Source organism: Myodes glareolus, chromosome 6 (genome assembly GCF_982192425.1).
Source record: "Myodes glareolus chromosome 6, mMyoGla1.1, whole genome shotgun sequence".
Lineage (NCBI taxonomy): Eukaryota > Metazoa > Chordata > Mammalia > Rodentia > Cricetidae > Myodes > Myodes glareolus.
This window is the reverse complement of record NC_142031.1, coordinates 102,806,334-102,828,332: the sequence shown is the minus strand read 5'-3', so window position 1 is coordinate 102,828,332 and position 21,999 is coordinate 102,806,334. Positions and strand designations below refer to the sequence as shown.

The following is a 21,999-nucleotide window of genomic DNA, read 5'->3' as shown; positions in this document are numbered from 1 at the left end:
ACAGGAAAGGGCGTGGCGAAGGCTACGGGGAGGGAGGTGTTTCTGTTTGAAGGGGCGGGGCTGGAGAACTGAGGGGCGGGGCGGGGTCTATTAGAGGGGCACGCCCCACGGGGCTGCGGCGAGGCGCTGCGGGCGGACGCGGAGGTGGGCGTGGTGCGCTCGCAGCGTGCTTAGAGCATCCTACAGATTTCTGAATCTGACCCTTAACCAGAGCGGTGGTCCTGGGCCTGAATCTCGGGTCGCCCATCCGCCTGATGGTCCGGACTCCCCCCTCCCCCATGTTGGGTCACCGACAGAAAACACACCTCCTTTCTTCACATTTCCTCTTTTATTTCACCAGCTTTACAGGGGCGGTCCTGAGAGTAGAATGCACTCCCAAGTTTGCTCCGGAGTCCTCCTTCACTGGGGCAGCTCCAAGACGATTTTGCCCACGTTCTTGTTAGCCTCCATGTACTCGTGGGCCGCTCGAATATCAATCGCCTGGTAGACGCTGTCCACCACCGGCAGCAGACGCTGGGGGCAGTCCTCGGAGAAGTAGGGCAGAATCTGCTCCGTGAAAGTTTTCACCAGCGTTTGCTTGTACTAAGGAAAAGAAAATCAACCTGAAGAGAGGCCCTACCTGCCATGCCTCATCCTGTCTGAGCATCTGAAACAGCACACCTTCACTTCCCATATGAAAGAGCATGCTTTCAAACGAGCAGCCTCAATCTGTATCAGGTAAGATACAGTAAAACACTAGTGTAACTGACAGACTTACATAGTATCAATACAAAGGAATGCTCAAGCCTTATCTTCCCCATGGGGTGCAAAACTGATGGAATAACATTCCTAAAGCTGGCGCCTGCTAGAATGCTACAGAGGACTTTAGGAACAGAAATTTGTTGAAGGTATAAGCTTATTTACCTAGGGGGCTTTCTTAGCACACTGAGAAGAGATCTACCCTGAAAACAAAGCCTTGAACCTCCTCGAAGACTTAATACTATGACTGTTTTGTTCATCCTGATAAAAAGAGTGTGGGTATATGGGTGTGTGTGTAGCATGGGCTATGCCAGAGGTTTCTGGGGGCTAATCTGAATACGTCTCTGACTCATCTGTCCACAAGATGGCAGGTTTCTTTATGTGCTTCCCCTGTGACTGAATCTATACAAGTTTTCTGGGTGACAGACTCTTCTTCCACTCACCTTAAAATCCCTAGGTCGCAACAAGCTGCTGATCAGACTGCCTCGTTTAAAAAGCAGTTTTGAAAACAGGGGCCCATTAACATCACCTCCTCCTATTAAACCATAGAGAATCCAGCGGCCGTCAAGAGCAAGGCAGTTGACATTCTTCTCCCAATAGGATCCACCTACGCAGTCTAGAATAATATCAACTCCAACGCCTTCCGAAGGGGAAAGATTGATAGTAATGTTAGACACAAAAATTGGTACAAATACGATTTCATGGTGTATCTGTGGATATGTGGGTAAAAATAAATATAGGTGTGGCAGTGCACGCCTGTAATTCCAGCACTTGGAGGATGAGGCAGGAGGATCAAGCTTGAGGCTAGCCTGGGGAGAACTACTGAGAACTTGCCTCAAAATAACAAGTTAATACAAGTACAGTTGGGACTAAAAACATTGGCCATAGAAATACTGTTGTAAATGGAATTATATCATAGTACTCTATAACAGCATGTATAATATAGTGCATCTTTTGAGTCCCCAGTCCCCACCTCATCCTAGACCTGGTATCTCGCCTCACCCCCACCCCTCGCCCAAGTAATACAGTCCCACCAGCATCCAGGCTGAGTAAGAGTAGAAAAAAGGAAATCTACTCCAGGTCACAGAGCAAATACTTGTCCACATCTAAGTTAGAAAGTCTGCCCTGGATATCAGTCATAGCTTGCTACCTTTGTTCTCGTCTCTCCTTTTCTACCCACAGAAAAACAGAAAAGGATGAATGGGGGGGGGGGAGTCAGATTTGAGCTATGTTGTAGCTCAATTAGTGGGGTCTGCCTAACATGCATAAGGCCCTGGACTTGGTCCCCAGAATCACATAAACCAGGTAAGGTGGTGTATATCTGTAATCCCAGCACTGGGAAGATAAAAACAGGAGAATCAGAGGTTTAAGGTCATTCTTAGCTATGGTGAGTTTGAGGCCAGCCTGGATACATGAAACCCTGTCTTCAAAAAAAAAAAAATCCAGATTGGGCATTGGAACACAGACACGCTCGTGTGTGTGCGCACACACATACACGCATACACACACACACACACACACACACACACACACACACACACTTGCGTGCCTGCTTATGGGGTTCTCACCCCAGCCCAACTTTGACCATCTCATTAGTCTGTGCTGCAGGCTTCCTGTTAACTCACTATCGAGTGGCTGTTTGGGAAGAATCGGCCCTGGATAATTCTAGGTCAACTCTGTGTGATTATGCAGTTTCTAAACATGTATGAATCATGTCGCTTACAAGAATACACATTGTGGGTTAGGGATGTAGCTCTTGGTGGTAGAGTTCTTGCCCTGCGTGGGTATGAACAACATTGAAATAATCTTAGAACCCCAGTGCTGGGTGCTAGTCTCTAGTAATCAAACACCAGAATCCACCAGTTTGTCCAGTGCTGGGTGCTAGTCTCTAGTAATCAAACACCAGAACCCACCAGTTTGTCCAGGGTTGGGTGCTAGTCTCTAGTAATCAAACACCAGAATCCACCAGTTTGTCCAGTGCTGGGTGCTAGTCTCTAGTAATCAAACACCAGAACCCACCAGTTTGTCCAGGGCTGGGTGCTAGTCTCTAGTAATCAAACACCAGAACCCACCAGTTTGTCCAGTGCTGGGTGCTAGTCTCTAGTAATCAAACACCAGAACCCACCAGTTTGTCCAGTGCTGGGTGCTAGTCTCTAGTAATCAAACACCAGAACCCACCAGTTTGTCCAGGGCTGGGTGCTAGTCTCTAGTAATCAAACACCAGAACCCACCAGTTTGTCCAGGGCTGGGTGCTAGTCTCTAGTAATCAAACACCAGAACCCACCAGTTTGTCCAGTGCTGGGTGCTAGTCTCTAGTAATCAAACACCAGAACCCACCAGTTTGTCCAGGGCTGGGTGCTAGTCTCTAGTAATCAAACACCAGAACCCACCAGTTTGTCCAGTGCTGGGTGCTAGTCTCTAGTAATCAAACACCAGAACCCACCAGTTTGTCCAGGGCTGGGTGCTAGTCTCTAGTAATCAAACACCAGAACCCACCAGTTTGTCCAGGGCTGGGTGCTAGTCTCTAGTAATCAAACACCAGAACCCACCAGTTTGTCCAGGGCAGCTACAGTTCTTTCAGCAACCGTGGAGATGAAGGTTTCATTTAATCTTTTTTTTTTTTTTTAATGTCTGCTGAGTGAGTTACCTTTAGTGAATCTCAGTGTTGCTTCAGAAAAATCCTCTCTGTAATTGAATCCAGCAACAGCCCCAAGATTTTCAGCCATCTGAAGTTTGTGTGGGGAGCCAGCTGTGACCAGAGGAATGGCGCCAGCCTTCCGAGCCAGCTGGATGGCAGCTGTGCCCACACCACTCGATCCTGCATGGATCAGCACATAGTCTCCAACTTGAATATGGCCTGTGATGGAAAGTACATAAGCTGTTAGCCCTTCTGTCTCACTATAGAAATAGCCTATCCTCATCGCCTGACTCTTGGACCAAATGCCAAATAACTTACTTTCTGAAGGAATACATTGGCAGTTCTCTCTGTATGTATCTCTCGCTGTCTTTCTCTCTTTTCTCTTTTCCTTACTGTCTCTGATCAAATGGGAAATGGACTTTAGTTACAAAACTATTGGTAGCCACATCTATTATCCCTATTTGAAATGCAAACTAACACCCAAATGCATTTATCTACATACATACTTTTTAAAGCAAGGGTAGCCCCCTTTGCCCATTGTCGTCACCTGAAGCCAGTCCTCCCTCAGTCTGAATCTGCCTTTAGGTGGTCTTACTGATCCAAGTGTTGCACATAGACACCAGACCCTTGCACTCCAAATGGAGCTTTCTTTAGCATCTTTCTTTCTCAAAATGGGAAGTGACATTTTGGTTTCACACTGAGTCCAAACAGTCTGGCATTCAAGGCCTTCGATCTACCCAGCCTCATCTCTTACTAACGACAACAACCATCCCTCATCTCTGAGAGCAGTGGCTGCCCTCCCTTTGAGACTTTCTCGGCCTGCCTTGATGCTTATTTTGTCTACCACAGCTCAGGTCGTTTTGTTCCTAAAAGCCATCTCCAGCCACCACTGCTCACATCAGGTTTTCCCACCTCAGACTTCAATTGCTGGTACAGAGAGAGCTATTCTCCCAAATTCTATGGCTGTATTTCCTCCTTTTTCTCTCTCTCTTTTTTTTTTCAAAGTTGAGGATCAAACGCAGGCCCCTGAGCATGCTAGGAAAATGATCTACCACTGAGATACACTCCTAGTCTGCCTCTTCTATTGCCCTGGGCCCCAAAGAGAAGTCTGCATGATTTGAGGTGCAGATTGTTCCCGGGTCTTGTGTTAAGATATTCATAGACCTCCCATCTGCTACTCATAGTTCTCACCGCTCCAGTATCAAGCCTTTTTAACATGGTTTGATGACCTGACGATGTTATTGATACAGGAAGATAGGGTAGGCTGGATGGTGTTGGGTGTCCTAGAGGGCTGCTGGGGTTTGGAGAGGGTGTCCTGGAGGTCTGCTGAGGTTTAGGGAGGTTGGCTTCGTAGGAGGTGAGCCCTGCTGTGTGAAGTTAGCATCAGGCATCCTCACCTGCCAGATGTAAGAGCTGAAAGGCAGTAATCCAGGCCTCTGGGATGGCTGCGGCTTGAGATAGGGTCAGTCCTTTTGGGATAGGCATAAGAAAATCTTCAGGGACAGTGACATACTGAGCTTGTCCTCCACCAGGGAGCAAAGCCATGGCCAAATCCCCGATCTTCCAATGTCCCTGGCAGCCAGGCCCCAGCTCAGCCACATGTCCCGATGCTTCAAGTCCCAAAATGCTACTGGCTCCTGGGGGTGGGTCATACTGGCCCAGTCTCTGCAGAAAGAGAGGCACATTCACTAGGGAGGTCATCACCAGAAACCTGCGTGTGTCACATCCCTGGACCCTTTCTAACAGCTCTTCCTTTTTTCAGAGAAAAATCAGGATGAAGTGATGTGTGAGGTCCTTCTGTCTCTGTGTTGCTTTTATTGGTTAATGAATAAAGAACTGCTTTGAGCCTATGGTAGGGAAGAACAGAACTTGGCGAGGAAAGCTAGGCTGTTTGCTGGGAGAAAGAAGGGCAGAGTCAGGAGAAGCCATGGAGCCGCCTGGAGACAGAATGCTGAAACTTTGCTGGTAGGCCACAACCTCGTGGTGATGCACAGATTAATGGAGATGGGTTAAATTAAGATGTAAGAGTTAGCAAATAAGATGTTAGAGCTAATGGGCCAAGCAGTGGTTTAATTAATAGTTTCTGTGTGATTATTTTGGGGCTGAGCAGCCAGAAACCAACAAGTGGCTCACTCCCTCCAACAATGAAGTCCAATTCCAGTTTGGGTTTTGGGTTTTTTTGTTTTTGTTTTTTTGTTTGTTTGTTTGTTTTCAAGACAGGGTTTCTCTGTGTAGGCCTGACAGTCTCAGAATTCACTCTGTAGACTAGGCTGGCCACAAACTCCCAGAAATTAGCCTGCCTCTGTCCTCTGAGTGCTGAGATTAAAGGTGTATGCCACCACCACTCAGTGAAGTCCAGTTTTGTAAGTCAGGAAAAAGGAGAGGGAAATGCCTTGGTTTATGTACATTAAAGGCTACAGGTCACAAATAGCAGTGAGTACCACAACTGGTAGAGTCCTCGGTTAGTTAATTTATCCAAGTACTGTACAAAGAAAGAGACGAGGGTGGGGAAATGGCTTGTCCAAGATTGCGAAGTAAATTATTAGAGAGGCTGGGAATAAAACCGTGGAATTTTCAGCAATCACTGTGATCTATTGAATGACAAACTGTGCTTACCCTGGGTCTCAAATGCTTTAGACCACAAGGACATCAGTGGGGTTTTACATCAGAACCCTTTCAGACTACAATTGCCTGGCCCCGACATGTTCATTTTAAAAAGTTCACCAGTTGATTCTGATGCCCATTTCTTTCTGTGTATGTATGTGTGTGGGGGTGTACATGCACATATGTGTGTAGCATGCATATGGAATCCAGAGGTCAATACTGAGTGCTCGTCACCTTATATTTGATGCAAGGTCTCTCACTGAACTTAGAGTTACTTGTTCAACTAGATTGGCTGGCCAACAAGCTCCATGGATTCTCCTGTCTCTGGGGGTTTCTCCTGTTTCTGGGATGACAGGCGCACACACACACACACACACACACACACACACACACACACACACCTTTATTTTTATTTTTTTAAACATTTCTTTTTTTTCTTTTTAATATTTATTTATTTATTTATTATATATACAATATTCTGTCTGTGTGTCTGCCTACAGGCCAGCAGAAGGCATCAGATCTCATTTTAGATGGTTGTGAGCCACCATGTGGTTGCTGGGAATTGAACTCAGGACCTTTGGAAGAGCAGGCAATGCTCTTAACCGCTGAGCCATCTCTCCAGTCCCACACACCTTTATTTTTAAGGTTTATTTTTACTTTATGTGAAGTTGTGTTTTGCCTGCATTTATGTCTATGGGAGGGTGCCAGATTCCCTCCCTGGAACTGGAGTTACAGACAGTAACGCCATGTGGGTGCTCGGAATCAAACCCAGGTCCTCTGGAAGAGCCCAGGTCCTCTGGGGAAGCAGCCAGGGCTCTTAACCTCTGAGCCAGCTCTCCAGTCTTCACACCTGGGTTTTAATTATTGTGCTGGCCGTCAGAGCTCAGGTCTTCGTGCTCGTTCTACCGCAGTTCACCAACAGAGTTACCATCCCCACCCCTGGTGCACAGTTCTGGTTGACCCCAGCCAGCTCAACTGTGAAGGAGGCTGTGGTGGAAGGTGTCGGGGATCAAACCCACAGCCTGCGACTGAACTGTGCCTAACCCTTCCTTCCTTGTATGCATCTGCTTCCTTTCGCGTGTTTGTTTTTGTGGTGCCGAGGACTTTGAACATATTAGGCAAATAGTCTACCACAGTTACGTCTTTGGCCCTACTTCATTTCATTTTTCTAGTTGTTGGTTTACCCACCACCACCACCAGTCTTTCTTTGAAGCCTAGGCTGGCCTCAGACTTGAGGCAATCCTCCAGCCTCAGCCTCCACTGGGATCATTTATTGTTAAAATTGTAGGCTACATCAGTGGTGTACATTTATAATGCCAGCATTCTGGAGACTGAGTTGGGACGATCTCAAGTTTGAGGCCGTCCTGGTCTATGTAGGGTTAAAACCATTTTTTACTACTTATCTTATTACTATCATTAAAATTATTAAAACAATTTTAAAGTGAAAAATTTAACAAATAAATAAAAGTTGCCCGTTACTGCTCTCTCTTCTGGTCGGACTGTAACTTTTCTTTTCCGAGCCAGTCAGTTTGTTTGGGCTGCTTACGGGAGTATGGGTGAGAGGTTATTTAATCAGTCTGCATTGGGGCACACAGTTTGCTTCCTTGGCTGTTCCTAGGTTACCTGGAAGCCAGCCTATTTTCAAAAGAGTCTGTTTAAAAACGGGTGATACTCAAACTAGGCTTTAGAATAAACTGGGTAAAATTCAAGGCCTCTACAAGGAAAATCCTAACCAAAGTTTAATTGACAAGCACTTTTTTCCAACTTGGGCTCCAAGGGTACAGCAGTCTAGATTAAGTCATTAAGACTCTGAAAGGAGCATGTCTGACTTTGTTCTAGGTCTTCCCCAGTGACTGTATGTGTAAAATATAAATCGGCTTGTCTGAGGAGTTTATTAGGGGCAGCTGTACCCCCCACCCCACCCTCCTGTGTCAACAAGCGGTACTTCCCTGCCCCTTTCCGGGGTGTCCGGGAAGAATGATGAATGAACACATAGTGGGTTGTGCTTTGCAAACACCCCTGGTTTTGCTGTGGAGGATCACCCAGGGCGTGGAGCATGTTAGGCAAAGGCTCACCCAATGAGCTCCACCCTCAGCACAGCCCCTCATTTATAGAAACAAAGTGGCCACTTAGCTTTGGGACTCAGAACCCCCAGGACAGCTGTTCTAATGGGTATTGTGGGCAACACCCCAGTCCTGCTTTTTCTGTCTGGTCAGTTCACTGAAGACAGAGATTGAGCCCTGGAGCCCACCCTGTACTGATCCTTGGAACCCTTGGGTACCTGGAGTAAGTCGGCCCTGTTCAGGGCACTGGCTGCCACCTTCAGGAGGACTTCACCCTCTCCTGGGCTCGGCTTGGCCACCTCCTTGAGGTAGAGGTTTTCTGGTCCACCTGGCTGGTCAAAGTATACTGCCAGCATGCTGTATGGGTACACTGGGTGGACAGCAGACAGAAAGCCCAGGCTCTGAAGGGAAGAGGGGCAGGGACACCTGTTAGCATTCAAGAGTCTGCCCTGGCCTGCCCTTGAGGTCCTGACAGGATCCGTCCTCAGCTGCAGCCACTGAGAACAGCTCCTGTGCACGCTTGTTACTTCCCCTTTTAAAGGGTGGGCCTGCTTCCTTCCTTTCCATCTCTCCTCAGGGGAGGTAGCTGCTGCTGTGGCTCCTCCCTCCACCCCACCCCTCTCTCCCTCTGCCTCCCTCTCCCCTTTCCCCTTCCCTTCCATAACCCACTAAATAAATACCCACTTTCTCTGCAAAAAAAAAAGGGGGGGTTGCCATCTCTTTCTCTCTCTTTCTCTTTCTCCACGCCCCCTCTCTCCCTCTCTCGTTTTCTCTTCCACCACTCTTGTCACCAGGGACCAGTCTCCACCCCCCACTCTCTGCCCTCTACTCTGCCCCTTCTCTCTCCTCTTCCAATAAACCTATATGAACCTTGTTGCCTGATATGACTTCTCTATGCAGCACTTTTTAAAATTACAGCAACACCCCCGTGCAGCACCCACTGCAGATGGCTACTCACCCAGATCCTGGATCCTGCCACCCAGGACCGTGCAATCCCTCTACAGGCTCTTGGTCCTGGACAACACGCTTTTAAACACTGCCCAGGGCTGGAAACACTGAAGGGCTACAATAGATTACCCTGTTTCAGGGTTGGAATCCCCAGTCCTGTTGACAGGCCCCTTCAGGCCATGGGAATAACTTAACTAAGCTGGTTTAGCAGGTACTGCCCGTCTTGGCTCCTTTGGGTGCTGGTGACCACACCCCAGAGCCAAGGGCCCGCCCTCACTCAGCTGCCACCGGACTCTGAACTCTGAGAGGTCCAAGGGGTGGGACTGAAGGGAGCCAACCCAACCTGTTGTCCTTTTTACCCTTTTGAAGCAAGATTAATAAAAACTCAGAGACAGATATTGGTGTTCAACCTGAAGACCAGAAAAACAAAGTAGTCAGCCACTGGCTCTTACCTCAACCTTAGTCTGAAAATGGTGATCCTGCCTCCAGGAAACCTCAAAATGAGACTGTCTGTGAAAGCTGTCTCCTCCCATTTTATAATCCTCTCTAGTTCTGGGATTAAGGGCATGCAACACTATTGCCTGATTTCCGTGGCAAACTAGTGTGGCTACTGGGATTAAAGGTGTCTGTCATTCCTGCCTGGTCTGTAAGGCTGACCAGTGTGACTGTTTTACCTTTCTGATCCTCAGACAAGCTGTATTTATTAAAATGCAAATGAAATGCCAGTATCACCTTTAAAATGCCAAGCTACAGAAAGGCAGTTTGGATATTCCTGTCCTCAATTTAGGGGATATGGAAGCTGTTCCAGTTGTCATTATAGGAGGCGGAACTTCCCTCTTTCCAGATGACTTAGGCTCAGCCACAACCTGAGACCCAGAGCCATCCATTTTCCAATCAAGCCAGGCTCTCCTCTGTTCAGGCTGCAGCTCTGGTCCTTGAGGTGTGGTGTACATAAACCCGCCGGGACTGGGCTCCACAGCTCTGCGCTTTGATTGCTTGGGGTTTTCTGTAAGGGTCCCCATCTATTGCAGAGCAAAGTTTCCTTGATGAAGGGTGAGGACTACACTTATCTGTGGGTATAAGACACATGTTTAGAGCAGAGTGAGGGATTTTGCTGATTTAGTTAGGTGGAGCTTGGAAATCCCCCTCTGAGACCCGTGACTTCATTAGTTGCCCAGGTGTCTGGCAGCAGGGATGATTAACCTCTTGCTCAGCGGGTCTTTGTCGCCATCTGTGCCACTGCGGCACTGGTAGGGGTTTCATGCCACACTGGTCATTGCTGTGGTTCACAGGTGTCACGGCTGGGTAGAACTGTTGGTGGCTTCCCTCTGTTGGACGCTTGTATGTGTAGGACCCAGCCATGATAAGCTTAATAGAGGCCTGAGTCTCAGTAGTTTTCCCTAAGGCAATATCTGGGTGCAAGACCATAAACTGAGACTACCCAGGCACCACACAGGAACAGACCATCCAAAGGAAATTTCTGACGTTTCAACCCATTGCAGATAGGATCATCTGCCAGCACGGATTCACCAGGAAACCCCTAGACAAATGTCAGCCAATCAGGGGTCTTGAACCTTAAAAATCCCTCACCCCTACCTTTGCCACTATAAAAACCCAACCCCAACTGAGCTCAGGGCTCTCCGATTATTCCAATATGTTGGACACATGGAGAGACTGAGTTTGCAAACTTGTAAGGACTCTTTGCTTTTACATACGGAACTCAGTCTCCTTGTTGTTTTGGGGGGACTTCACGGATCTAGGCATAACAGTATGACCATGAATGCTAGACCTCAGGGAGGAGGCATTTGGATCAGTTCCAGCTCAGGGGTCTCTACCTCTGGGAGGCAACCGAAGGCAGTAACAATAGTCTTGAATGTTTTGTGAATCTGTTGGACAACCCTGACCAATAACTCAAAAGGGGGCTTCTCACGTCTGCATCAGGATTTCCAGACCTTGACACAATTGATGCTTAGGAACAGGCGATTCTAGCTGGGCGGAGGTGGTGCATGTCTTTAATCCCAGCACTCGGGAGGCAGAGGCAGGTGGATCTCTGTGACTTTGAGGCCAGCCTGATCTACAAGAGCGAGTTCCAGAACAGGCTCCAAAGTTACAACGAAACCCTGTCTCGAAAGACCAAAGGGGTGGGGGGGGGGGGACAATTCTTTCTTCCTTGTGGAAGATTGCCCTTTGCATTATATGAAGTTTAGCATCCCAACATGCTCAATGGTGTTTAAACAACTGTCTTCAGACATTACCAGATGCCCCCACCCCGAGGGACCTATTGGGGCACCAGCAGATTAGGAGAATATATGGACATCTCTTTCTTATACTTTCAACTACTCTAGAGGACGACACAGAACTATCAGTTCAAGGGCAATGTGGCATAATGTCCCGCTGACCTGGAGCCAAAGGGATAACAAGCAACCTCCACTAGCTATGAAACCCCACTGGGCTATGTACCTGGCCTAGAAAGGGAGTTTTAACTCAGCATCTAATCCATCCTTTGTGTTACAGATACCTTTTGTTGCCCTAATGAATCTTGTCTGAGAGTCTCCCATGGATACAAAGCCTATGCAAAACTTGGTTTAGAGGAAACCGGGAAAACCGTGGTACCTCATGAATCAGGTATTTGCACCTGGCATTCTATTTTCAGAAACTTCAGTTTGTTTTGAGATATGAAAATCTACTAGCTAAAGTGTAACTATAGGAAAAAAATAAAGATTCTAAGAGGCAAAGGGAAAGCGCTTCAGCTCACCAAGGCTGAGGTCCCTGCAGCCACAAAGGCTAAATTCATTCTCAAGGTGTCTCTGAGTCTTCATTTCACAGACCCCCATGAACCCACACACCCGCACCACGTTACACGCGACGTTGGTGCCCAACGCCTGGCTTGAAGAACAGAGAAGTCAGCCACATAGAGAACTGGAAAGAACACTCTCAGGTAAGAGGAGGACGCCAGGATCGGCAGAGTCATGGAGAATTTAAACTCCCATCTCAGGAGTAACAAAATGTACAGTTACTAAAATGCTTCTGCACATTTTTACAAGAGCTCCTGAGACAAAGAATAAAAAAAGGAAAAAAGGAAACTTCCCAGTAGAAAAAAAGGGAAAGTAAGAAAATCTTCCCTATAGAGAAGAGGGAAGGAAAGGAAATAAAAGGAAATTTATCGAAGGGAAAAGGAGAAGTGATTAGTCAAGAAAAATGATTTTCCTGGAAAAATATTGAATCAAGACCTAAAAATTAAAAGGCTCCATAAGAGGAAAAATAAAGAAAAGAAAAGAAAATCTCTTCCCAGCTGATAAAGAGAAAGGAAAGAGGCTCTTTCCAATATAAAAAATTGAGACTAGTTAAAAATCCGAGCTCCCTCTCTATGGCTGCAGGCTGCCTATCAGCTCTTTCAGAGGTGGGTCCGCACAGAGCTGCTGTATCTGAATAACAACAGGTGGGCCTCTGAAGCATGATAATAAAAACTCAGAGACAGGTATTGGGGTTCAGCCTGAAGACCAGAAAAGCAAAGCAACAGCCAGCCACTGGCTCTTACCTCTACCTCAGTCCGAAATAGCGATTCTGCCTCCACGAAACCTCAGAATGGGACTGTGTCTGAGAGCTGTTTCCTCCCGTTTTATAATCCTCTCTAGGGCTGGGATTAAAGGCATGCACCACTGGGATTAAAGGCACGCACTGCCCGGTTTCTATGGCAACTAGTGTGACTACTGGGATTAAAGGCGTGTGCTACCACTGTCTAGTCTGTCAGGCTGACCAGTGGGGCTGTTTTACTCTCAGATCTTCAGGCAAGCTTTATTTATTAAAATACAAATGAAATGCCGCTACAGGCCTCACTGCTGCAGCCTGAGCGAGCTCAGGAAGCCCAGAGTTTAGAATTTTGCTGTTTGCTTAACTTCAGTTAAAAAATTTATTATTGTTTTTCCCTCAGAATGGGAAGAACTCAAAGGTCTCCTCATGAGAAATGTTTTTACTTTTCCCTAATAGTGGGAATAATTCATTATCAATAGTCTGTTCATGGGAGAAAAAAGGATTTAAAACAAGCCCAGCTTCTATTAAGAACAATTGAGGTCAGAGCATAAAGTATTAAGTCAATGCTATCTAAGTTCCCAAAGATATTAATCATTTATTGTATAGAAGATGTTCTCTTGATTGTCTAATTAATGTTTAGATAAATGTTTAATTTTCACGGTAAATGAACTAAAAGAACAGGATTCATGATTTTAAACTATGGGTATGATCTTGTCTGTTTATCATTACTGAAAATAAGACCCTGTTCTTTAAGTTGCTTTTTAAAAATTCTTGGTTGAATTCTATAAAAATGTAACACCTGAAACAGTTGGGTTATTCGGTTATTAGATAATATGGCTACTAAGTTAAAAGCTCACAGAAGTAATCTTTTACTGATAAAGAGGTTACAAAATTGTTTCTCCATTAAATAAAATATAGGTAAATTGTTTGAGCCACACTGTTAATAAGTGGCAAGTTGCACTAATATGTTACTTGGGATCTTTAAGGTCTTCTTTTTAAGATTTTATCAAAATGTTCCATGAGTATCACCTAAAGTTACCACTAAAATCCGTAACATTGTTTTAATGCCTTTATAGATGTCTTATGCATGAAAGTCTTTGCAGATAGAAGCTGGTGGTAGAGTTGCTCAATTATTGTTGGCCCCATATCCTAAAGGTAAAGCAGCTCCTATTATACAATAAAATGTTTTAAAAATACTTTTTAAAAAAGGTGTTTTGGCAAACTGTTATTAATGATGTGAGGCCAAAGCTAAAACTGCAAGTAAATGGCGTTGAGATCCAGGCCTACTGAAAGCTAAAGCTACGTATCGCAATTTTTCAGAATTCTTAAAATCCCAATTGGGACCCTGAAAACTTATCTCAGATGGAACAAACTGTGAAGTGAATTAAATGCATAGGACCTGAAGGACAGAAAAGGAAATAAAGCCTATGTGGTAAAACAATGGCCCTTAACTAAAGAGAAATTACAGACGCTTGAGGAACTGATAAAGAACAGTTAGATGCTAAGCACATCAAGGAAACTACCAGTCCTTAGAAGTCTCCTGTATTAGTAATCAAAGAATCTGAAAATTATTCACTGATAAAAGCTATTAATAAGATAATTTAACCTATGGGATCCTTACAGCCTAAAATTCCTTCACATAAACAGGGTAGAGAAAAATTTGACTTTATAGTACCTACTTATAATAATGCCTAGTCTGTAAAGAGATATCAATAAAAGTACTTCCTGAAAAAACTTTTTAATAGCCTAGCTTTGTGTCAGTATTTCATAAATTGCCCACAGGAAGTGGTATGTAAACAAGTCCCTCAGTCTATTACCTACCATTATATAGACCGTGTTTTATTGTTGACTGCTTCTGATACTGATACCTTGGAAAGAATGTTTAGTGCAGTACAGAAAAATTTACCCTGTTGGGGATTATAGATCTCTCCTGAAAAAATACTAAGAGGAGAATCTCTTAACTATTTAGCATTTAAAGTAAGTAAACAGAAATTCAGCAACGAAAGGCACAAACTAGAAAAAACCTAATCGCCTCATAAAGGAGATGCTTGTTAAGCCGAAGGGGATATCAGGAACCCCGGAGATACATACATAATGCCTTACTAACTTCTACTTTAGAAATCTTTAAATGCCAATGAAACAGGGACAGCAGCCGCTAAAAGACATTGGATTATGGGGGGGGGGGGTGCTGAATTAGGTCAGCCCGTGTAAAGCCAGGGAAAGTGTTAAGTTAGGGCCGAGGTTCTGCTTATGTTGCCACAGGAGATAAAAGATTATAGATCCCATCGAAACTGATAAAAATCGGACATGAGCAAGAGGAATCTCTCCTGCTTCAGTTGCTGAGAAGCCTCTGGGAAATAAAAGGCCTTGGAGCAGACAGTAAATCCTCACCTGGGGACAACTTAAGGGTTTGTGTGATCAAGGGGAGGGGAATGACTCAGGAACCTGAATGCCACAGGTCTGTTCCTTGATATACTTATTTGTGGTAGTTATGCAGGCGGCAGGGACAAACTATACTTATTGGGTGTTTATCTCCAATCCTTCCATTAACATTGCAGTCAGTTGAGGAGATAGGAACATTCCTGTAGTGGTTACTGAATCTTCATGGCTACCTGGTTCATCTGACAAGAGAGGTCCTCCTCAGCCAATGGAGGAGGGTAGAGTGATTGACACACTGTGGGAGTACAGGGTATGCCCATTTGCATGGGAAATGGAGCTCAATGCCTAAAAATAACTTCTCAAGTATGGCTAGCCATAGTCAATACTGCCCGAGATTACCATAACAAGTTTTCTGTGCTCCAAGTGTCTGCTTTCCGAAGGCAGAGATTAGATTAATGGTACCAGTTCCAAAAGTCTACTGTTCTGTGAGATGTGGGTTTTCAACAAGGGATCTGATTGGGTGCATTGACAACAGTTTAAGAGTGAGAAGTCTCAAGTGTTAATTCATATCTCCCAAGGAGACATCATAGATTGGTTTTCTGGTCTTCCTTCCCCATCTCCCTCTAGGGGCCTGGAAAGCCATCCGGTAGCATTGGTATCCATTGAACCTGGGCTTTTTCTATTTCAGTTTGATTGGGTCAGATTTGGATTATTGCATCAGCAGAGAGGCTTATGGAGTTCAGAAACTTTTCAGCTTTGGCAAGACTCTCCTGTGATGACCCTGGTACAGAAGCTCACTGAGAGGATATTGAACACACCGAAAGAACTGGTGGGTGCAGTTATTCTGGGAATCAAAGCATTGACAACTACAGCAGCAACAGCTGAAATGGAACTTCATCAAAAAATACAAACTGCCGAATTCATCGGAGACTGGCATAAGCACTCAACAGAACTATGGACTAAACAAAATAAGATTGATAATGCGATAATGAATAAACTAGCTGAGTTAAGGCAAGCTGTTATATTGCTAGGGGATCAGTTAAAATTTTTGAAGGAGCAGATAAAATAAAAATGATTGGAATGTTTATGCTTTTGTACCAGACCCTTAAGATTTAATGAAAGCAAGTGTGATTGGGGTAGTTATAGTTACATCCTCTAGTATCTTAACTAAGAGCATATCAGGTGCTAGATTCAGATTCATCAATATACAACAGCTATATTGGACTAATCTGTAATTTGCCATTTACTTATGAGCTGGACATTTAATTTAGTATGTGCTTCTTACTTGACGTTGTTCTTGCTGGTTGTAGTTCCATTTTTGTTTATGTTATTACCCTTTTTATCTCCTGGACAATACTTGATAATCATTTTTATTGCATATAGTTTTTAGATTTAGAACCTTCTTATTTAGACACAAAAAGGGTAAGTGCAATGGGAATTCGTTCTACCCATGACCTTGGACTATGTGGCCTGATAGAGGTTGTGCTTCTTGTCTCCCTACGTGACCTTTTAAAAGGAAAGAAGGAAGGGCTTGCTTGCTGTTGCTTGGGTAGTGAAGACCTGGTCAGGTGGCTGAGGCAGCATGTGATCGATCCCCAGCTTTCCAAGGAGTCTGTGACTGGACTTACCATATCCTGTATTCATGACTGTATTTTCCCCTTTTCATGCCTTAACAAATCTTCGATACCACTTAAACAGATGCGTGCGAATTTAAGGTAACACTCACTTACACTCTACGGAAACCCAATAGACTCACTAGATCCCCAGTGTGAACTTTGGCAGACTAGTTCCTCTGCTTGTTGGGAACGTAGCAGAAGAGGTGGGCAGTAATTACTCCCCCCCCCCCCGGGAAAGAGATTTACTAACACATGAATACTATTTATTTTGATAACAAGACCTTGTCTTTAAAAAAAAAAAAGTGCCTGTGTGGTGTTTTGATGTAGGCTAGACAATCAAACACCTCTATGGGGCGTCTTCCCTGGGGCTCATACAGTGGGTGTATCTTGCTACCAGATTCTGGTGCCCTGGAACAAGGATCATTCCTCAAAGTGAGCAAGAAATGGTGTAATATTTAATAAGATCTAGACTCAGTGGCACTTAAGGCTGTGAAAGCTGTCAGAACCAAAATAGAATTCCATGTGTCAACCCTAGCAAATAATTAGAAAATAAAGCCAGAAGGAGATGAATGAAGGGTTCTTATGCATGATAACACTACCGTGGAAGACCAAAAGGCTAGATGTTTACAGAAAGGCCACCATAGCCTTATGCAAAAGGCACTTTAAAAAAAAGTTTATTTATTATGAATACATTGTTCTGCCTACATGTATGACTGAATGCCAGAAGAGGGTATCAGATCTCATCCAGATGGTTGTAAGCTACCATGTGGCTGCTGGGAATTGAACTCAGGACACTTGGAAGAGCAATCAGTGCTCTTAACTCCTGAGCCACCTCTCCAACCCTGCAAAAGGCACTTCTTTTGTGGCATGGCCACATGTACTTTTGATTCCAGCTACTCAGAATGCTGAGGCAGGAGAATCATCAACTGGAGGTTCAGCCTGAACAACACAGCAAGTCTCCATCTCTGGAGGAAAAGCAGCATCTCTCCAAGGCATCTGTCCAGGCTCTACCCATTCAACCTCTGACTGATGCCACTGGTATTAGTCACTCTAATCAAGGATTACTGTTTCAAAATGTTGGATCCCCTGAGGAATATTTGTGCTCGTATCCTCACCTCATCTACTCTGTGTGTATTCATATCTTATGAATAATACCACACATGGATAGAGTGGGTCTTTTAACATTGATTAACTTAGTCTAGCTAATCCCTTACAGATATGTTCAAAGATTTGTTTCCATGGTGACCTACATCCCATAAAGTTGAAATCTAGATTAATCATTGTATTTTAACCACAGGGCTTCACCCTACAATCTGTCACTACAGTCCTAACTTCCTATGGGGCTGTGCATGCTTTGGAGAGATGGGTTGGTGGGCCCATGTCATCATTATTGGTGTGTGTGTGTGTGTGTGTCCACACACGCGTGCGCACACATGCACACTCCTTCATTTTCGGACTCTAATGTCACACAGATTGGGCTCTTGAGGGAAGTCATGTGTCTTTGAACTGTAGCAGGATTGGGGGAAGCTGTGACGTCCATTTCCTCCCTGTGCTGTCTGTGGAGCACACCAAGCTCTCGGTGCTTGTTCAGTTCTGGGCAGGAGCAGGGAAGATAAATTCTGTTCGGAGGAAGGAGTGGCCATCTTGTATCCAGCTCTGTGGTAGCTGCAGTGGTTGGTAGGAAGGCAGTACAAATCTTTGGGGGAGAGAAGATGGACAGAGGAGATCTTCAAAACTGTGGGTATGACAGGGAAAGTACTTGAACTAGGGGACAGGTTATAGTGCCTGATAGAACTATGCTCACTGTGCCTTGGGCAAACCCCATGGTGCAGGTTTTGCAAGCCTGAGTCACAACACCCAGATGTGCCAGCAGACTAAAAGCTCTCTTTGATGTGTGGAGGATGGGGATCTGGGAGAGGGTCAATTCCTCGTCAGGGCCACTTGACCCTGGGACTCTCGAGTCCATCGGAGTGGTCATCTCATCAACTCCTACTGAATGCCTCCAGTGGAAAAAGAAAAGGACCAAAAGTGGAGAAAAGGAACTGGCCAAAGTAGCTTGTCTCCAAACAGAAGAGACCATCACAAAGTAGTGGATGGCCTATGTGGCACCCTTTGTGTTACGTAGACTGTTCTATTTCAAGGTTCACTGACTCCTGGCTAGATCAGTAGTAGGTCTGTGGAACTCTACCCTTGTTGGGATGATCCAAAATTTAGGGTTACCTAGTTATTTCCCAGTTGCTAATTAAATAAAGGTCTGTATTCTATAATCCTCTTACCTCCATCTTTTGCCTAGAGCTCATCTGTCAGAATATGTCAGAATATCTCTTTAGGTCCAGAAACCCTGATCTGCAGCCACAGCCATGGCTGTTCATTTGACAGAAAAGTGAGCTGGAAGGATTAATTTTCCTGTTTCTAGGAGGGTTCCAGCAACTCCAAAGGTCCTGCACAGCTCTGCTGAATCACCCTGAGGCAGCAACTTCTCTCCTTGCACAATCAAGTTCAGGCGACTCACTATCTGGAACATCAAAAGACTTGTCCCTGGCTCCTGGGTAGAACATGAACTCATTCCATGGTACTCATGAGTGTAACTCCAAGATCTGTCACCCTCACTTAGACATACATGCAGGCAAAACACCAATGCACATAAAATAAAAATAAATTTTAAAAGAAGTTACTTATAAAAGGAAATGACCTTCACTGCTCTATTCACTGACAATTTGATTAAGCCTTGCTTCAGTTTTGCTGGTGGCAAAGATTTGGAGACCGCCCACTCAATAAAGATTTGTTCCCCAGTTAGACGTGTCTAACTCTCAGGTTTTAGAATTAGACAAAACTTTTGAAGACTTACCAAGTGATTGTCAATTGTATCTGCTATATTGTCACTTAGAAACACTTTGTTTAAACTTATATACTCAGGAGGGATTCCAATACTAATAATGTTATTTTTTTAACACATTTTGGCTATGATAAAAATTTTTGCTAAAATTTATTTACTTAATATGCTTTAAATATATTTTAAGTTAACACCTATTCATTTATGAGAAACATTTGTACTATTCTTATTGGCAAAAATGTTCCTCCTTGTTAATAAAAATCTCCTTCTATAAGAAAGAATTTCTCATTTTTCATATCAAGTAATCATTTCACACATCTTGAGACAATCATTTTGTCTCTGAAATTTAAGAAATAGTTGATGGGGAAAAGTGTGAAGCCCTCTTTTCCTCAATGAATTATGTTACAAAAATTTTCTTTTAAAAAAAATGTATTTTAACTTGTCTGTGTGAGTTCAAGTGATCCCCTGGAACTGGAGTTCTGGGTGGTTGTGAGCTGCCTTGTGTGTGCTTGGGAACTGAACCCAGGTCCTCTGAAGAACAGCCAGTGCTCTAAGCTGCTGAGCCATCGTCTCCAGTCCACACACAGGTGTTCACTGTTCCTCATTGGTGCTTGTCTGCTTTCCACTCACGGGACTCCAGTGCACAGATGGTGCATGTTTTCATCATACAGGATGAAGAAGTTTTGTATATAACTGTATCTAGTGTTTTCCTTTCCTTTAGCACGGTGTAGCTGAGTAGGGTTGGGGATGGTCAAGACTGTATCCTGGAGATGGGAGGTGGGATGGGAGAGGAAAGAAAAGCGATTTGACATGAGTCCTCAATCTCAGCAGAAGGTATTAGGAAAGTACACATAAGAGTTAAGAATCTGGGGCACAGCTGGATGTGGTGGCACAAGCCTCTAATCCCAGAACTTGGCAGGCAGAGGCAGGTGCCTCTCTGAGTTCCAGGCCAGCCTCATCTACAGAGGGAGTTCCAGGACAGCCAGGGCTACACGGAGAAACCATGTCTCACTGTTCCACCCCCGAAAAAAAGAGAAGAATCTGGGGTAAGTAGGGAACCCTTTAATCTATCCATGCCACTGTGGGCCTCCCAAAGTTTCTGTGACTACCATAGTAAGAACGTCCTTAGTTTGGAGACTCGTTTGGGAAGATTGCGTGTTCTCTGGGCATTTCTACCCATACTGTGCAATTACTGCCAAAGAGTCACTTCTTTGGGTCTTTATACAGCTGGACACAGTTGCAACTTTGTCATGAGAATTATAGGAAGAGTCTGTCCCAAGCAGTGCAGTGATCAAGTAGCTAGGAAAGGCTGTCCATTGGCTGTTGGCGAACCACCAAGGTGTTTCATCCTTGCATGACACTGCAGTTTAGGGTCAGCTCCTGTTTATCAGCCTAGGGGTAGGTACACAGTTATCCTGACTTAACACTCCAGATGCCAGTGTGTTAAATTACGAGGAGAAATCACTGAAGACTGAATCCCAAACCTGTGGGAAGATCTATGTATATGGTCAAATAGGAAGCCATAACTTTATTTTTGAGTATTACTGGTGATGTAAAAGAGTAGAAATAACTAGCCAGGTGGTGGTGGCGCACGCCTTTAATCCCTGCACTCGGGAGGCAGGGGCAGGTGGATCTCTATGTTCGAGGCCAGCCTGGTCTACAGAGAAAATTCCAGTACAGGCTCCAAAGCTACAGAGAAACCCTGTCCGCAAAACCAAAAGAAAACAAGAAAAAGTAAAAGAAAAAAAGTGAAAATAACTAAGGCTTCTAACACTATATATACACACAAATATATATATATATGTATATATATTTACATTAAATGATATGCAGTGATTTGATCGTGTTTTTTTGAAGGAATCTTAGTGACGAGAAACAACTTGATACTAAATAAACACAGCAGATGACAGTTACGTTCACTGTGCTAAGGATCTAGATAAGGTTGAAGAATGTACATTGAAAAATACTGGATACAAATGAAATCACTAGTTTTCATTTAGTGAAAAACTATGAGTATCTTATTTTTCCCAGGTTTTTAATATGTCTACTTTTGTATTCTTAACAGATGAAGGCTAAGTTTAGGGTATTTACATGTATTTTTTTTAATTTCAGGAGCACTGAGGCTGGACCTCAAGTCTTCTGGCATGCTAGGTGCTTTATCCCTGGGCTCTCATACGCTGTCCTCCATCCTGGCATGCTCTTTGCCCTCTTCTATGCTTCCTCTCTCAAACTTGCTTCTAATGCCAGTTTCAGATTCTCGTAAAGTCCTAAAGCGGCTTCGTGGGACAGTTAGTTGCCCAAACTCTGTGCTCTGGAATTGTTTCATACCTGGACACACGCGGGTTCATTACATGATCATATGACTCACAAATCCGCGAACCCTGAAAAACTGTGAACCCATCAGTGGTCGAGAGGACAAGGTGTTTACTTCTGGGTCATTGCTACTTAGCATTTGGTAGGCTACTCAATAGGAAAGAAATGAATTTTGAACTTATCTCTTTCACAAACCAAGCACATAGATGAATGGTTTCAGTGGGAAGGTTGACAGCGAAGAACAAATTGGTGACCCTTAGGACCTCTACACAGAGGACGGCTGGCGTTGGCAGGAAGCTCTTAGAAAGGTTATAAGATAAAACTTGAAAATGAGAG

General features: G+C 44.5%; 1 protein-coding gene and 1 long non-coding RNA gene across 3 annotated transcripts; one reads left to right on the top strand and one right to left on the bottom strand.

Moving 5' to 3' along the window:
- Window positions 1–309: 309 nt before the first annotated feature.
- On the bottom strand, window positions 310–9,231 carry Tp53i3 (tumor protein p53 inducible protein 3). Its single transcript, XM_087907451.1, has 6 exons — window positions 9,002–9,231; window positions 8,262–8,444; window positions 4,774–5,041; window positions 3,386–3,595; window positions 1,182–1,378; window positions 310–582 (listed from the first exon to the last, which is right to left on the bottom strand). The coding sequence occupies exons 2-6, from the start codon at window positions 8,397–8,399 to the stop codon at window positions 400–402; spliced, it is 996 nt and encodes a 331-aa protein (XP_087763577.1). The 5' UTR covers window positions 8,400–8,444; window positions 9,002–9,231; the 3' UTR covers window positions 310–399.
- LOC125402108 (uncharacterized) lies at window positions 582–15,988 on the top strand. 2 transcript variants are annotated; one of them, XR_015002486.2, is made up of 3 exons: window positions 582–717; window positions 11,818–11,929; window positions 15,590–15,988. It is a non-coding gene; the product is annotated as an uncharacterized LOC125402108 (long non-coding RNA). The 2 variants fall into 2 exon arrangements; XR_015738176.1 differs by lacking the exon at window positions 11,818–11,929.
- Window positions 15,989–21,999: the final 6,011 nt, after the last annotated feature.

Bases quoted from the DNA above. Each gene is read 5' to 3' on its own strand.
- Tp53i3 (XM_087907451.1), bottom strand. From the start codon at position 8,399: ATGCTGGCAGTATACTTTGACCAGCCAGGTGGACCAGAAAACCTCTAC. The intron at 5,042-8,261 runs GTACCCAAGGGT...CTCTTTCTGCAG, and splicing joins ACAGGGCCGACTTACTCCAG to AGACTGGGCCAGTATGACCC. The intron at 583-1,181 runs GTGAGTGGAAGA...TCTTTTCCTTAG, and splicing joins TGCGACCTAGGGATTTTAAG to TACAAGCAAACGCTGGTGAA.